This window comes from Chionomys nivalis, chromosome 15 (assembly GCF_950005125.1).
Source record: "Chionomys nivalis chromosome 15, mChiNiv1.1, whole genome shotgun sequence".
Taxonomy (NCBI): Eukaryota; Metazoa; Chordata; class Mammalia; order Rodentia; family Cricetidae; genus Chionomys; species Chionomys nivalis.
In genome coordinates, this window is record NC_080100.1 from 50,005,345 (window position 1) to 50,022,402 (window position 17,058).

At 45.5% G+C, this 17,058-nt stretch overlaps 1 protein-coding gene across 1 annotated transcript; it reads left to right on the forward strand.

The window, feature by feature from the left end:
- The first annotated feature begins 3,398 nt into the window (after positions 1–3,398).
- On the forward strand, positions 3,399–15,792 carry Crhbp (corticotropin releasing hormone binding protein). Its single transcript, XM_057789998.1, has 7 exons — positions 3,399–3,536; positions 3,890–3,983; positions 4,266–4,423; positions 5,994–6,204; positions 7,830–7,978; positions 11,692–11,809; positions 15,181–15,792. Exons 1-7 carry the CDS (start codon positions 3,405–3,407, stop codon positions 15,333–15,335), a joined length of 1,017 nt encoding a protein of 338 aa, XP_057645981.1. The 5' UTR covers positions 3,399–3,404; the 3' UTR covers positions 15,336–15,792.
- The last annotated feature ends 1,266 nt before the right edge of the window (positions 15,793–17,058 follow it).

Consider the following 17,058-nt stretch of genomic DNA (forward strand, 5'->3'; position numbering starts at 1 on the left):
TCGTCTTCTAACAATGCGCTATTTACCACAGAGCCTAAGGAATTCTATATAGCAGAACAAAACAAAACCTAGCTCTACTATCCAATAGGCTCGGGGGTTTGTTGTTGTTGTTGTTTGAGACAGGGTTTCCTTGTGTAACTCTGTCTGTCATAGAACTTGTTCTGTGGACCAGGCTGGCCTTGAACTCAAAGATCAACTGTTTCTCTCTCCCAGATGCCAGGATTAAAGACGTGTGCACCCAGATCAGTGTTGGGATTTGAAAAGACATTTCTCCAAAGAATACACATCAATGACCAATAATTATGTAAAAAGATGATCAACATCATTGACTATCAAGGAAAATCAGATAAAAAACACAGTGAGCCTTGACTTCACACTGTTGTGTGTTGAGATGGCTATTGTCAAAGAAAGGGAGGCAAATCCCATTGTCTACTAAGTCTAGGTGAACCTTAAGGAACTGTACTAAATGAAATAAGCCAGTCATAGACGACAAATACTACAGGATTCTGGTGGGTTTTTTGTTTGTTTGTTGTTTTTGAGACAGGATCTCACTTTATAGCCTTGACTGTCCTGGAACTCACTCACTCTGCAGACCAGGTTGGCCTCAAACTCACAGAGATCCACCTGCCTCTGCCTCCTGAGTGCTGGGATTAAAGGCGTGTGCCACCACCGCTGTATATCCCAAGCTATGCATCTTGCTATGTATCCCAAGCTAGCAGGAAACTCTGTGATCCCAATTGTTCAGAGTGCTGAGGAGTCTACCTCTTTGAAGTATCTGAAATACCCACCTCTTAGCAGCAAAGGGTAGAACACTGACTGCCAGCTGTTGAGTGGTGGTTGGAATTGTTCATCTACACAAGTGAAGTCCCAGATCTGTAGGATGGGTCAGCTCCAGAAATCAGCTGACCTGGACTGTGTGACCTGGACTGTGTCCTGAGCTGGATGCCTGCCAAGAAGTAGAACTCAGGCCATTTTCTTGCCGTGAGAAAACAAATATCAGCCAAGTCAAACATTAAGACATCATGAAAGCAATGGAATCAGTTTTACTGGTTCTGGATAAGTTTTATTCCTTAGTCTTTCTCTCTCCTCCTTTCCTTCCTCTTTGTCTCCCTCCTTCCCTCCCTCCATCCCCCTCCCCCTTTCTCTCCCTCCCTTCCTTCCTTCCTCCCCCATGCCATCTTTCTCTTTCTTTGAGACAAGGTCTCACTATGCAACCAAGCTGGCCTGGAGCTCACAATCCTCCTGTCTCTGTCTCCTCAGTGCTGGGTTTATAGGCATGTGCCACTATGACTAGCTTCATCTTTGTTTATCTAAAAACTAAAAGAAAACAAAACAAAAAACTCTATTTGCCTATCTATCTGTCTGTCTATCTGTGTATCTATCATCTATCTGTCTGTCTGTCTATCTATCATCTATCTATCATCTATCTATCTATCTGTCTGTCTGTCTGTCTATCTACCTATCTGTCTATCTATGCATGCATTTTTGTGTGTGAGCATGTAGAGAGCACCATTGTCCACGTGCTGGAGGAGATGGGAATAGGGTTGGGAGGGTGGACGTGTATGTGAAGAGTGAGTCAGGAAACAATATCTTCTTGATGTTAGCTATCTTGATGCTAATGAGTAGCTTGTAGCTGAGATGGCATAAGTTCCACACCCTCCAAGTGGAAAAGACTGTGTTGGGCTGAATGTAAGTGTTGGGGTGAGCCCTAGGCAGGTCAAGGCCTGGTCTACGTTGATGGGAGAGGAGAGTTGGTCATGGTATAAAGACCGCTTAAAAGAAATCCTACACTAGTTCAGAATCGATGGTTATTTATTAGGGGTAATCTCACAAATCAGAATGAATCCTCTGCTTGAACGGAGATAAGAAATGGAATCCTGCAACCAGAAAAAGAGAGTGGACGCATGCTCTATATAGGTTTATATAGCATTAGAGGCCATGCTCCAGTGGGTGGGTAACCACTGGCTGTGAGGCTTCCTACAGCAATGGTATGCCAGGTAAATGTACCTCAGGATCCCTCTAGGTGCAAACAGGATGGGATGTGGTCCTGAAGATGGCCCGATGCCTTTAGGATGGCCAGGTGATGGTAAGCTATTAGCTTTTCTTTCGTTTCTATCAGGGTTCCCTTTGCTGCTCTGAAATTAAGGTAAGTAAACAACGTGGAGCATGGAGACAGGACATGGTGGCCAGTGCTTGTGACCTTTGTGTGTTCTTTCTGCTCTGTAGTCTGGTCTAAGGACAGTTTATAATGTTAGACCAGGACAGGAAAACCTCCAGATGAAACTCCTAAGACACAGCCCCTGCAGAGCTCAATGTTGTCTCAAATATGGAAACACCAAATTCTGATAGCATGAGATTACTGTGACCTTTCAGTTTTTTTAAACCACAAATATAGCTATTTTCTTCCATTAAAACCTTACATCATGGTCTCATGTTCGATTTTTCGATCAGTAGTTATCACCTATTGTAAGGGGGTAGGGAAGCCCAGAAGGCAATATCTCCACATTGACCATGGACAAAGTAATCTTATACTTAACTCCTGTCTGGATTCCTACCCACTGATTGGGCCTGTTTGTCAGTTTTTCCCCATGAGTCCAAGCGCCCCGGTGTTTGGAAGCACAGAGTGGAGTAGCATGCTCACAGTGATTCCTGGGAGGCTAAAGTCCTGGCTACAGGAAACTGTCCAGGGGTGTGTACACAGTGAACTGCCCAGGCCAGGGACAGCCCAACCAGCATCCAGAGGTCTACAGACCCTCGTCTTTCATGAAAGGAATGCTGGACCAGAAGAAAGCAGAGTTCATAAAGCCTGGAATTTCATGCCTGCGAAATTCTGTAAAACCAGGTTTTGTCAAAGATTTGAAGCAGAAAATACCTCGTGTGGCTTATGGAGAGGCATGGTAGTGGTATTGATGCTACTCTCTGGCCATTGCCAGCAGGATCCCATCCACAATTATGTGACTTGGGCCACGGTGAGATCATATGTGTCTGGGCACTTTATGTATGTGTGTAATTTTGTCACTTTCTTTGCAAAATTGAAAATTCCATATATATATATATGTATATATATATATATATACATACATACACACATATTACAATGTAATGATAGGGCAAGGACTCTGTCCCTTCCTCATTCTTTCTCCTATACGTTCAGGTCACTAGGTTCTAATGATTGGAGTCATTCTTGGTGAATAATGCTGGGCCGTGCTGCAATATTTGTGGCTGAGAGCTGGACCCTCGTCATTGCCACGTATTTTGTCACGGAGGCAGGGTAACCCATGGTAACTAAGCTCCGATCAGCTAAGGGGCAGAGAGCCTCCCCTCTCTACTGCTCTATAAAAGAGACCCAGGAAAGGGACCCTAGCAGCCTCGAGCTCTCAGCGTGGGTGAAGGTGTGGGGAGATATGCCTAAGATCTCCGCAGCAGAGCGCACCAGCTGCAGAGACAAGGCCAGCATGTCACGGAACTTCAAACTCCAGTGTCACTTCATTCTGATCCTCCTGACAGCACTAAGGGGAGAGAGCCACTACCTAGAGGTGAGCAATTCTTCTTCATTCTTAACACCTTTCCAGCAAGTATTCAGCCAGGGACACTTGGAGGGGCTCATAGTCTCCCCCCTCTTTTGCATCCTCTTTCCCCTGGTTCTCCTAGACTTGCCTTCTCCCTGCCTCTGAGCATCCTAACTGCTTGCCTTTCTCTGACCGCCGAGGGTGCCTGGGTACCCTGATCTGATGGAAAGAATCTAAGACTCACTCGTAGTCTCCAGACTCGGGGAGACATAGACGCCCTCTCAGTTCGCTTCCCCGAGCTGCAAGGAGGGTGCCCTGTTCCTGCTCCTCTTTTTTCCCTCCCCCTGAACTTTTCCGGACCGTTCTGCTTTCCTTGCTAGGTGCAAGAAGCCGCGGACTATGACCCTTTCTTGCTCTTCGGCGCCAATCTGAAGCGGGACCTGGCCAGGGAGCAGCCGTATCGCCGGGCTCTGCGTGAGTCGGGGCTGTCTTGCTTCACTGTATGGGCTCCCGGGAGGCGGGAGGCTGGGGATCTGCACCTAGGACAGGTTTTCAGGATCTCCAGCCGGGGACTGACTGGGACCTCCTGGTTGTGGCATCCTTGAGGTTCCTTCCCAGCCAGAGCGAGGGAACCCAGGGGCAGCCTAAGCTGGGAGCTCCGGCATGGAGCACCACGCGGGCAGTGGCCGGGAATGGGGTGGCTGAGAGCGGCTTCCTGAGGCAGCTGGGGACCCCTGGCTCCATGCTTTCCCTCAGGGTGCCTGGACATGCTGAGCCTCCCCGGACAGTTCACCTTCACCGCCGACCGGCCGCAGCTACACTGCGCCGTCTTCTTCATTGGGGAACCCGAGGAGTTCATCACCATTCACTACGACCTGATCTCCATCGACTGCCAGGGTGGGGACTTCCTGAAGGTGAGGGTGCTCCCGCTCCACGCAGTCCCAGCCCCGTGCCCCTAAGCCTGGCCACTTGGGGGCAACTCTGAACCAGTTTGTTCCTGAGTCTCAGAAGCTCACTGGGCGAGACCCAGGAGGCTGGATTCCTAAGGAGGGTCTCGCCCCACACACTGCAGGTCCAGCGCCCCTGAACTTTGGTGGTTTAGTTTCCCTTCGGAGCGCTCCTCAACTCCTAGGGATTTCCTAACACTCGAGCTTGCAGCGTGAAACGCTGTGGTGCAATTTGGGGCAGACAAAACATGGCAAAAATAATCGGCGGGAGTTCCCGAGTCTACCGTGAGAACCTCTTAGGTGGCGAGTTCTCCTCTTGCCATCAGCGATCTGAGCCCACCTCGCTCTTCCAGGAGCGCAGAGGCTCTTGGGAGCCCGGCTGATGGGGTTTGAGGGTAGCAGGGCACTGGTCTTGGGAGGGACGCTGAGAGGAATTCTGGTTTAAGATACGTGAAAAGGGAAGAGAATTACCAAGACTCACAGTACCCCCCCTCCCGCCTCAGTCTCCATAGCCACACAAGGAGCTGAGGCAGGGTGGATGGAGTTCTACTGCCCCAATAAAACGCTTACGCTTGGCACTTCCAAAGTAGAACCGTTTGGGAAGCTGTCAAGCTTGCTAGAAAAAAAAATTGCACCCAGATTGTTGGTAATGATGCTATGATGGACTCAGTAAAACGGAGCCCTATTGTGATTTTGAGAGCGGAGTCAATTGACTTTGACTCTTTGTTCCAAAGCTAACTTAGGAAGCGATGAGCAAAGTCTTACATGGCTTACTAACTAGCACCACCAGACTGCAGCATTAAACACACACACACACACACACACACACAAACACACACACATCTATCTATCTATCTATCTATCTATCTATCTATCTATCTATCATCTATCAAATAACTTGGGGTGATGATTTTTTTTTTAATGTAAAGAGTGAGGCACTGGAAAAGAAGTCACTGGTCAATCACTCTATGTACCCAGCTTGGCTGTATACTCATGATGCTTCCTGCTAAGCCTCTGCAGTACAGGGATTACAAACATCCTCCATCATATCCAGAACACTTTTGTTGCTGTTATTAATCCTTTGAGATTTGTTTTGGTTCACATTTCACTGACTAGAGGCAAAATAGAAGCTGAGGTCCAGTGAAACCCAAGTATCACTCCTGGAGAGTTCACCTAAATGTAGAAAAGGCAAAATAAACAATCAGCGTTGTCTATAATGTCCTTTTACCAAACTAGTTGATAAAATATAAGAAGATGTGCAAACTTAGCATCGTGAAGGCTTATGTAGAAAAAAGATCAATTGATAAGATTACTTGTAACCAATCTGCACATTCAAAATGCCTATGAATGGAAAGCAAGCAGATTGTGAGTAAGGGCTGCGGGTTTCTGCTTGAAACTGAAGGCTCATTGCTGGGTAGCTTTCCCCCTTCTTTTCAACAAACGCTGACTTCAGGAGTTGGTGAAAGTGACCATTTATGCCTATACTATTATTATTATTATTATTACTCATCATTATTATCATTATCATCATTTGAAGGTATTTGATGGCTGGATCCTCAAGGGGGAGAAATTTCCAAGCTCTCAGGATCACCCTCTACCCACCATGAAGCGGTACACAGATTTCTGTGAGAGTGGTCTAACCCGAAGGAGCATCAGATCGTCCCAGAACGTGGCCATGGTGTTCTTCAGGATCCACGAGCCAGGGAATGGATTCACATTAACCACCAAGACTGACCCCAACCTCTTCCGTAAGTAAGCTCAAGGAAAAGACAGGACTCCCACAGAGTAGATGATCACACCAGCTTTGTCAAGGTCAGATCCTACTTCACGGACTTAAACCAAGGAGTGCTATGAAGTCTTTATTTGTTGTTATGAAAATCCAACCACAGTTTTTGATTTATATTTCCCAGGCTAGGCAAGGTCTTGTTCTGCCCTCCCAAGGCTTTACAATGGGTTCAGTAACTAATTTTAATCTCCCAAACCATCCCCCAGATGCAGGCTAAGCTTGAGGGATCATTTGGTGCCAGAGCTTTGTAAACAAAGGCTGGAAGGTGGTGCTCCTGAGATGAGGTGGGCAGATGCCATACCCTGAGGAGAGAGACGGACCAGAGCGCTTCTGTGTCGCTTTCTTCCTTGTTGTCTTCTACCACGAAGCCACCACCCTGACTCAGCTCAATTCTGAAACACGCAGGGTAGGCTGTAAAACTAGAACTGAAGCTGAAAGAGCATGATTTGAGCAAAATGAGTCCACACCTCAGCTTATTTTCTCATTAAGAGAAAATCCTGGGAGGCTGGGATGGAGTTAAGTAGCAAACCGCTTGTCTGGGGGTGCACAAACTGTGGTTTAAACTCCAGCTTCAGGGAGGGAAGTGGAGGAAGGGAGGGAAGGAGAGAGTAAGAGAGAGAGAAGGCTGGAAACTTGAGGCTATCTGAGAAGTAGAACGATTGGCTAGGACCCATTTCTCCTGAATTCTACTTGGTGAGAAATCAGAAGATGCCTTTTAGAATTGTCAAGGAATTTCACTTCTTTCTGACATTAAGTGTAATTAAAAAATATACAAGGAGGTAGGTTAGCCCAAAAGCAAATCCCATGCCTCTGTTTCATAGATAGAAGAACACCTTGGTTTTAAGTTTGAAATAAAAAGAAAAAGGAAAACTTCAGAAAACCTTTTGACTACCAAGGTTTAAAAATTGAGGATTTAGTCAACATTGCCCTAATCAATCCCCAGAAAATAAGTATTAGGCATAAATAAGGCTGCTGTCTAATTTATTCTCACCTTCTTTTGTCACGATCATAAAATCTTTAGAATAAAATTACTTATGGTTTTTTTGTTTTGCTTTTTGGTTTTGTCTTGTTTTAACCATAGCTCCAAATTTTAGGGGTGAGGATTTCACATAGCGTTAGGTTCTGGCTTCACCTTTGAGCCTCATCCTCCCAGCTTGGTCCTAGATGCGACTTAATGGAAGTGTTCCTAGGACCACTCTCAGGTGTGATGGATAAGAGTTCCTACCTTAGGGTTTTTATAAACCAGAGACAAAGGCTAGATGCCCCAGTGCTTTCTGACACACCCACAGGCCACTGATGAGTTCTATTCTCCAGCTCCATCCTTTCCTCAGACTGTCATTGTGATATACGCTCTCTCCCTGGGCACAAAACCTAACTAGAGAGGACCACCCTGTGGATGTTGGGATATAAGAGTGTAGTCTATAAATATGATCGGCCCCATTTATAACTATTCTGGCCACACATGGTCAGTGAGCCCCAGATTGGCTATATCTGTGTCCATGAACTGAAATATAGAATGAAGATATCATGAATTTCTATTTAAAAAAGCATCCCAAATAATGTAATTGTAACTTTCCCCCCCAAAAGCTTGCAATGTCATCTCCCAGACCCCGAGTGGAAGGTTTTCTCTGGTGGTCCCACATCAGCACCAAAACTGCAGCTTCTCCATCATCTACCCTGTGGCAATCAGAATCTCTGATCTCACTCTGGGACACTGGCATGGTCTTCAGTTAAAGGTCAGTGGCTTGCTTGCTCCTTGGCTGTTTGGTGAGGCCACTGGTTTTATCGGTGCCAAAACACACCTCGTGTCAGGAAGTTGGAAGCATGGGGCCGCCGACTCTAAGCTTCCCGTGTGCTTCCCAGGCTCTGTCAAAGCCTATTTCAGTCACACTGGAGGCAAGCGCTCAGGTGCCCATCCTGACTTCTCCAGTGTTCTTCTGGTGACTTAGGAAACGCTGCTTTCATTTGGGAAAGCTGCAGTCTGTAATTACAATTGAACGCTCTTGTGCTTTCCTCTTTCGCAAAAGCCCTCTCCTAGCCGAGCCTCCGGTGAGTCATCGACACAGCTGCTTTTCTGATTATTGGAATTTTCTTTTGATACAGAGGAAGGCTCTCTCATTGACAGCACTGCTCTATGAAAGAATGCTAACGGCGGCATAAAATATGAAATTGGGTTTTGATATTGCAAATAGCAGTCAAGTTTTGAAGAGCGTGTTGTATGACATTTTGCCTAAAAAAAAATTAACTGTGACATTTCCTACCAACTTGCTTTCATATCAGTTTCCGAACGTGCCTTAAGATGAATGCTGGCTCGACTGGGTCTATTTGCACAGATCGTGACTTCTCTGTGAGTCACACTCATTTCCGTTTCCTTGTTCGGAGGCCTAAGTTAAACTAGCACGTGCATTTGGTGGTATCAGAGGCAGCCAGGGTCCTCAAACATTCAGAGCTTTGTGTAAACTGAATAAGGAACAAGGCTGAGAAAAATCATTTCCATCCACCTACCTCCAGCACCAGACTCACATGCCTTTGCCTTGCCTTTGTGGTTGTTGGACCTTGATGGAGGAGTGGTTCTTTGTAAGGATGTCTGAGTGCCTTGGGTCCAGCCTGAGAGTGTTCAGATGCCATGCGTTCTTTGTGTAGAATCTAGAAGGCGGAAGGTGTGGTAACAGATTGGCAGATCTGCACTTTAGGGATTGAATAGAATGTTTTGGTACTCCCCCTTAACATTTTAGAGCCTACTGTGTTCTAGGCATTAAGGCATCAGTTTCTTTAAAATCTACTTTCTGTGGCCTGGGTATTGAGAGCTAGGTAGGGTCACTTACACTTATAATCCCAGGACTTGGGGACTGAGATGGGAGAACCTCTTGTGCCAGGCTAGCCTGGACTACACAGCTACTTCTCCCTTTACTACTACCGCCAAATTAATAATGAGGATAAAATAATAATAATAATAATAAAATTACTTTGTATAAGGAACTATTCCTGATTCTAAAAATAAGCAACGAACAAGGCAGGTCCTGCTCACAGGGAGCCTATTTTCTAGTGGGATGACAGGCAAAATTCCCACAGATTTCAAACTGCAGTGAATCTGTACAGAAAATGCAGGAGAATGGTTTGAGAGTCAGGAGCAGGAAAGTGGTAGACAGAGAGAACTGGCTGAGACGATGTGGTCAGAAAAGGAAACTTCTGAGAAGATGCTTCAGGTTTGACCGGAGCAATAGACCAGAAGGAGCAGCAGCAATGGGAAGGAGGAGGAGCAGAGAGAACAGGGCTGCCAGGCAGAAGTAGGCAGGCTGCATCAGAGAAACAGGAAGGGGCAGAGTAGAAAGGGGATGGGCAGAGCAGCCAGTGTGTGCTGTCCCTGTGCAGGTGTGTGCAGTGCAGAGTGTGCTGTCCCTGTGCAGGTGTGTGCAGTGCAGCGTGTGCTGTCCCTGTGCAGGTGTGTGCAGTGCAGCGTGTGCTGTCCCTGTGCAGGTGTGTGCAGTGCAGCGTGTGCTGTCCCTGTGCAGTTGTGTGCAGTGCAGCGTGTGCTGTCCCTGTGCAGTTGTGTGCAGTGCAGCGTGTGCTGTCCCTGTGCAGTTGTGTGCAGTGCAGCGTGTGCTGTCCCTGTGTAGGTGTGTGCAGTAGGCACAGTAGGAAAACTATGGGTTCTGCTGGCCATGACCCGTTGAGTGCTGTCTGAAGGTCGCTCTGACTCCCATCTGGTGAATGGCCTGGAGATATGCTGCCTTTTCCACGGCCCCTGTAAGATACCCTGGTTGCTGTGAGAGAGCGTCTCAAGACCATTCTGTAAGCACCTCAGCTTTCTGTGTACGGGGAGGAGAGACTTCAAACATTCATCATAAGCAGCGGGGGACTTAACTTCCAATTCAACAAGCTGGGGTGCGCCTTTGGCACAGGTCAGTCTAGCGCGAGATGGTAGGAGCTTAAAACCTCAACACAGACATGCAGGAGCTACTGGGAGGCCCAGAACCCCAGACAGGTCCCCGTGCAGCTCACTTTCTGCCCCTATTTATGGGAAAACCTGCGAGGATTTACCGAGAGGAGAGACGTCACAGCTCACCTACTGGAAACTTCCGCCTACCTACTCATGGGAAAGGCGATTATGTTCTTTCATTCCTAAATAGCTTATATGATGCTCAGTTCACAAACTAGTGCACAGTGGGCCTAATTAAATCTTTATTTCATCATGCAATGAAATTGTGTTCGAAGTACCTAAGCAAACAGCTGTGCACATAGTAGGTTGTTTAAACATAAGCCACTCCCGTGATCGCCTTTCCTTAGCCAAATAGTTGCCATTATATAACACTTTAATTTTAGTTCCCCTCAATCTTCAATGTCCTCTAAATGTCTGATATGTGTGTACCTGCATGGTTGGCGTTTAAAGTCCTCAGTTTTAGATTTGGTCTCCCATGTGTCAGGATTTAGCTGGTTAACTTCTGGCCGCCCGCCATATACCATTAGATCTCTTAATGAGCACGCATCAATGAATAACAGAGTCTCCGGCAACACGGAGGGTGGGAGGCAGTCCAGACTGAAAATGCGGAGCCGCGATGAAAACTTCGCTAAGAGCTTAAGACACATTCGTAGGTGTGGTAGCTCACTCCTATAACCCCAGTGTCTGGGAGGATTGGCATGAAGTCAAGGCTAACCCGGGTATGTGAGGCAGGAGCCAAGTGCCACATTTGGGACTGAGAATGCACGCTTGCTGTGTGTTGAGTGAGGCCCGGAAATCACTTGGCTGAGAACAGTGGGAGGTTTTGGGGAAGTAGGTAATGATGGTTCAGAGGCTTAGGATGACTTCTTCCTCTGAGTACCATGGAAAGGATTTGGTTTTCTTTAAAGGAAAGAGCAAGTGGTAAGTCTGACTTACTTGAGCCCCAAATCACAGTTCTATTCTTTTTAAAATATACTCATGAGTAATCTAAATCCTTCCTTGTAGAAGAAACCTGTTCTAAGAACAGAAAATTTCCATTATTAACAAGAGGCAAAGAAACAAGCTGAGGGAGAACATGGAATTCAAATATACACATTATAATATAATTATAAACTGCAGGTGGCTGGGTCTCTTTTCATCTGACCGCATGCTTCCCGAGGGCTTGGCGCGTGGCCAAGTACCCTGAGGTATGTTCACACATCTTATTCTGAACTTACGAATTCCAGCTTCATTTTTTTCAGTCATTGAATTTTGCCCTTAAAAAGTGCACATACATTTCAAAAAAAAATGAGCAATCGACCTATATAGAAAACTAATCTTGGGAGGTTTTTTTGGTTTGTTTTTTTGTTTTTCACCTTAACCGATTTCTGGCGTCTCTGATGCTTGAGTCAAAGGCACAGGCAGAGGTTGAGGGCTGGCAGAATGCGCTCGCTGATCCTCTCTTGCCTCAGTTTGGTCTCTGAAATAGGTTTTACCTACATCTTGCTCTGACCACTGCTATTCTCTTAGAAACCCGCAGCCAGCTGTGGCAGGACTGGCGACTTCGTGGAGCTGCTGGGAGGACCCGGACTGGACCCCTCCAAGATGATGCCTTTAGCGGACCTGTGTTCCCCTTTTCACGGTCCTGGTGAGATGGCTCTTCAGTTGTCACATATGTAGCTATCAGGGTGATTCCCTTGAATAAGACACCCCAACTTTTAACATACAAGAAGACAAATTCTACCAAAAAAATTGGTTTTATATGTCAAGTCAATGTGTGAATTTTCCTTTAGAGGCTATGTATAGTAACAGAGCTTATTCCCTAAGTAAAAACATCAAAAGAGAAGCCTGCAGAACAGTGAGGATATTAGGGAAAACTTTGAAAAAGACAATGTTTCTCCACTTTAGGGAAGGTCTCTGCTTTTATTTTTTGGAGACTAATGTGTTTATTGACTGGCAGTTCAAATGGTAAAAATATCTGTGATTGGTAACAGTATAAGAATGAGGTGATAACTAAATAACTTTGCCGCCTGTTTATGATACAGTCTCATATATGTGTACGTATGTAGGTATTTATACATATATAGATTGCATATATGATATATACACATATATACAGGGCCGAATTACTTACAGTACACACACAACAAAGCAGCAAGATCTCTAGAACACCTCTAAGCTCCCGAGTTTCCCCAACTTGTGCGGCTATACTAGCCTTTCAGAGGCCACTACTACCCAGATGCAAATTCTGAAATCTCAAAGCGCTCATCTTTAATACAAAGCTACTTTAGGATGCAGCTGCCAAATGGGGCCAGCTCCGCCTCATCTGGGACCAATGGGGATGCTCAGGCTAAGGTGTGTGAGAATGGGGTCCGCACTACTGACCTCGTGACCAAAATAATTGTATGTGGTGGGGGAGGTTTCCATAGAACAACTCTATACGGTCGCCCTCATACCTGCACTTTAGGTTAAAGGAATCATTGGTAGTCTGGAAAGAGACAAATTAAAACCGAAGACAAAAAACACCAGCACCAAATGGCACAGACCCTTCCCCTCAGAGGCCCTCCTCTTGCATCCCCACAGAGCCTCCTCCAACTGGGTAATGAAGTTACAAAGCCGACAGCTGTTTTGATCAGTTGCCTCCTGGTGTTAAAATAAGGTCACATCACCAGTATTTTCTCTCTCTGAGTCCTCAGTAAACAAAACGTCTCTGAAAGAGAAGTCGTGCACACAGGTAGGCAGGAAGGGTCACCTGGAATGTCCTGCCTCCTCCTCAGATTCACGGGCATGAAAATGACTCCATGAGACAGGTTGGACTGGACCAAGGCAAGCTGTGTCACTGAGGCAAAGTTTGCTTCCTAAAGGTGTCTGAACTGACTTTGCTGAAGTTGAGAAGATAGTTTTGCTCTCTCTCTCTCTCTCTCTCTCTCTCTCTCTCTCTCTCTCTCTCTCTCTCTCTCTCCTCCCCCCCCCCCCCTTTGAGACTGGCTGGCCTTGCACTCTTGGTTTCCTGTCTCAGCCTCTGGAGTGCTGGGATCACAGGTAGACATGATCAGGCCCAGAGGAATCTTTTAGACTGCTGGTCTTTTCTCTGATGGACGCAGTCATTGCATGTGGCTGTGCAGACGGTCTTCGGCAGTCGCCTTCTGAGATATTGCATGGCTCCAGGACTGCTGTGGGAAAGAACTTAGGGACATGTATTTGAGTGGAGTGAAATAATATGACCGGAGAACACTTGTGACCTAAGATTAGATAATTGAAGTCATCTTATTTCTGCTTGAGTTATACGAACTTAGGTTAGGTGAAGAGGTACTAGGAAGGCCCCAAAACTTCTTTGTCTAAATTAGGGACATAGTTAAACCAAAGTTAAGTCATTTAAAGCTAGAATTATATCACTTCCTGATTCATTTTAGGTAGTTTTGATTTCTTTATTGTTTTAAAATTTTTTCTTATTCATTTATTTATGTGGTGCTAGGGGCCGTATCCAGGGCATCACACTCAGGCCAAATGTTTTACCACTGAGCTACACAGCTGGCACATGCAGCTGTTTCTGTATCCTCTAAGCTTGGTCCAAAACCATGGAACCATTAGAGACCCTGTCCTTTAAATCGAATTTTGTTAGAAATTATGTCAAAACAAATAGTATGCACATTAGCTAAAGGAAACAGGACATATCATGTATATTCATGTTCAGAGAGACCCCAGAAAGAAAACCAGCCTTCTGAATTATCTAAAGAAAGATAAACACGGCCTCCAGGCAACAGTTCATCTAGCTTATTTCATATTCGTGTGTAAAAAAAAAAATCAGGGTTGAAACTTATCACGCCTTCAAATAGACTGTCACCCTGCTGACATTATCAGGCTGTTTGCTCCTAGGGATGTGTGTGAGGCGCCTGTGACGTGGTGATAGTGGGAGCGTGTCTCAGCACCGAGAAATAACCTGCAGAGGCAACATATGAGGGGAAAGTCTGAGAAAATTAAAACAGCGGAGGATTATCATACGGCAGATAAAATGTGTGTCAGGAATCAAACTGTGGTAATAGAAATAAATGGAAAGTAATTTTCAATGGAAATAATCTGACTTTCATTGTGAGTCGCTTGGGCACATCTGCCAGGAGAAGTGACAAACCGGTGTCGGGTGCCCATTCAGACCATGAAAGCATTGGATGTAGGCCAAGCGAGAATGTTCGAAGCTATTCCGTAGGACAGTTTGAAAGGTGTTTGTAAACAATAGAAAACTGATTTTTAAACTGTGGGTCTCAACCCCTTTGGGGTCAGATGCATATTAGATATCCTGCATATTTGATATTTGCATTACAATTCATAACAGTAGCAAAACTACATTTATGAAGCAGCAATGAAAGTAACTTCATGGTTGGGGATCACCACAGCATGAAGAACTGTGTTAAAGGGTTGAAGCATTAGGAAGGTTGGGAACCACGGCACTAGAACAATAGCTGGCTACTCGGTGTGTACCCACTCCGTGCAAGTGAGTCTCACTGACCTGCAAACTGTAGCCATCATCCAGACTTCAGGTGTAATCAACGGGATTGTCAGGTCCACACAAACACCATGCAGTCCCGCCTCTCTACACTAGCTGCCACGTAAATCCCCGGATTCTGTTCCCACCCTTAACTGTCTGCTGTGTCTAGAAAGGCCAGCATGGAACAGAGTTCACTGGTTACCATTGTCCCCTTTGCTACCTAAGCATTGCAGGCAGGAAGACAGGACAAAAGTCAAAGAGAAACCTTGTCTCTTTCTAGCCAGCTTTCCTTGTCCTGTGGTTTCCTGTATGTGCAGAGAAAGGCCGATCCACTTCATGTTTCTCCAACTAATTATATAGTTTAAAAAAAAGATGTTTTGACTGAAAGTGATTTGTCATTCATGGCCCTATCCCACCTTCCTGTTTAACTTATGTAGTGGAGAGCACTGACTTTACTGTCTTTTCTATAGCCTGTTTAGTTATATATTTATAGTTTATATATTTATAGTTTATTATTTTTTCCCCATCGATTACAGCCCAGATGAAAATCAGCTGTGACAACGCTGTGGTACGCATGGTCTCCAGTGGGAAACACATCAACCGCGTGACATTCGAGTATCGTCAGCTGGAACCCTTTGAGCTAGAAACCAACGGAAACAGCATCCCGGAATTCTGTTTGTCTAGTCTTTGAATAACTGGCTCGGTAATTGGCACGCTGCTAGCTGAGTGAGGTCTTGATAGTGATTGTATATGATCTTGATGGGCAGCATGTGAGAAGCTTCTCATGACAGTCAATATTCCAAGCCTTGAACACGTCCATATATGACTTCCAGTTTACTTCCTTTTGTCGTATCAATGAACAGAAGGTAGACAACAGGTTAGAGATGGAAATGTTTGGTGTGCTGCATCCATGAACTGTTGAAGCAAGAGTCAAGCAAGTGAGGAAAACAGTTGTCTGGCAAGGGCAGCTGCCACAAAGAGAGGAAATCACAGTCTCATGACAGAATAAAAAAAATGTCAAAGTCTTGGGTATACCAAAGGAATTGTATCTGTTATTTTTACTTCATTCTTCTGTTTACAAATTATAGCATGAGAGCAAAAAGCCCTTTCCATTCATAAATCTTAATGTGAATAAATAAAGCAGAATGTTGGCATCTTGACAGACTGGTGTATTGGCTTTCCTGGGTGGTCATTTCCTTACTCAAAGAAAATCAGCTTCCCATGTGGGGCAGATCCAAGCCATGAACTAAGCTGTTTGGGATTCCTGGGAGCTGATAGAACTCTGGAGTGGTGATCTGGGTGATGTAGAGCTGAGAGAGAATTGCAATAGGCACTGACTTTCCCTGGCCAGGAAGTGGGGAGGGGACATGTGTTCTCCACAAGCCACTGAAGAATCTCAAAGTACATGTCTTCATCACAGAGGCCATTTCCAGCAGGGATGGTAAGTATCTTACATGCTTCTTGGAAACACAATTTGTAGAAATCTGAGTTCTTTGTTTTAGAGTCTGTCCATGTTTGAGAAAGGGGCTGGTGAGATGGCTCTGTGGGCAAAGTAATTTGCCACCAAGGCTAACCGATGAGTTTGTTCCCTGGGACCCACATGGTGGAACCAACTCCCAAAAGTTGCCCTCTTACCTATATACAGATACACATGCACACACACACACAGAGAGAGAAAGAAAGAGAGAGAGAGAGACAGACAGACAGACAGACAGAGACAGAGATAGAGAATAAATAAATATATATTTTAAATTTTTGGAAAGCAACTGAAAGATGTTATTGGTAAAATTTTTATTATCATTTTTATTTGAGACAGGGTTTCACTCTGTAACCCTGGCTGGCCTGCAGCTCACTGTATAGATCAGGCTGGCCTTGAACTCAGAGAAATCTGGATTCTTCTGTCTCTTGACTGCTGGGTTTAAAGGTGTGTGCCACCACACCCTGGTATACTGGCAACATAAAGGATAAGTCTTGCCAGGCCTTTCCTGGTTCCCATGTGTCTCTCCTCACACCCAACCCACTGGCCGGCCCTGCCTTTTCTAGACCCAATCCTAACCTTTTAGAAGGACTTGAACAACAGATCTCACTGTCTGTCTTGACTGCCTCCCCTGACACCTCCTTTCCGTCTCCTTAATCTTTCCAGGTCTTGCCCCACCCCCACCCCACCCGTCTCAACCCTGGCATTTGTAAATGATAGTTCATCAGTTAGGATGCCACTACTCATAATTCGTTCTAAAATTTCTTCTGCCTTTATGTCTCACTCATAGGTTGATTATGACCGTGGCCGGCCTCACTGTCTGACTGCCTTTCCAGTTCTTTTTTGTTTGGCTTTTGAAACAGTGTCTCATTTTATAGCCTCAGGTAGCCTGAACTGTAAACCAAGCTGCCTCAGAACTCAGAGATCTACCCGTCTC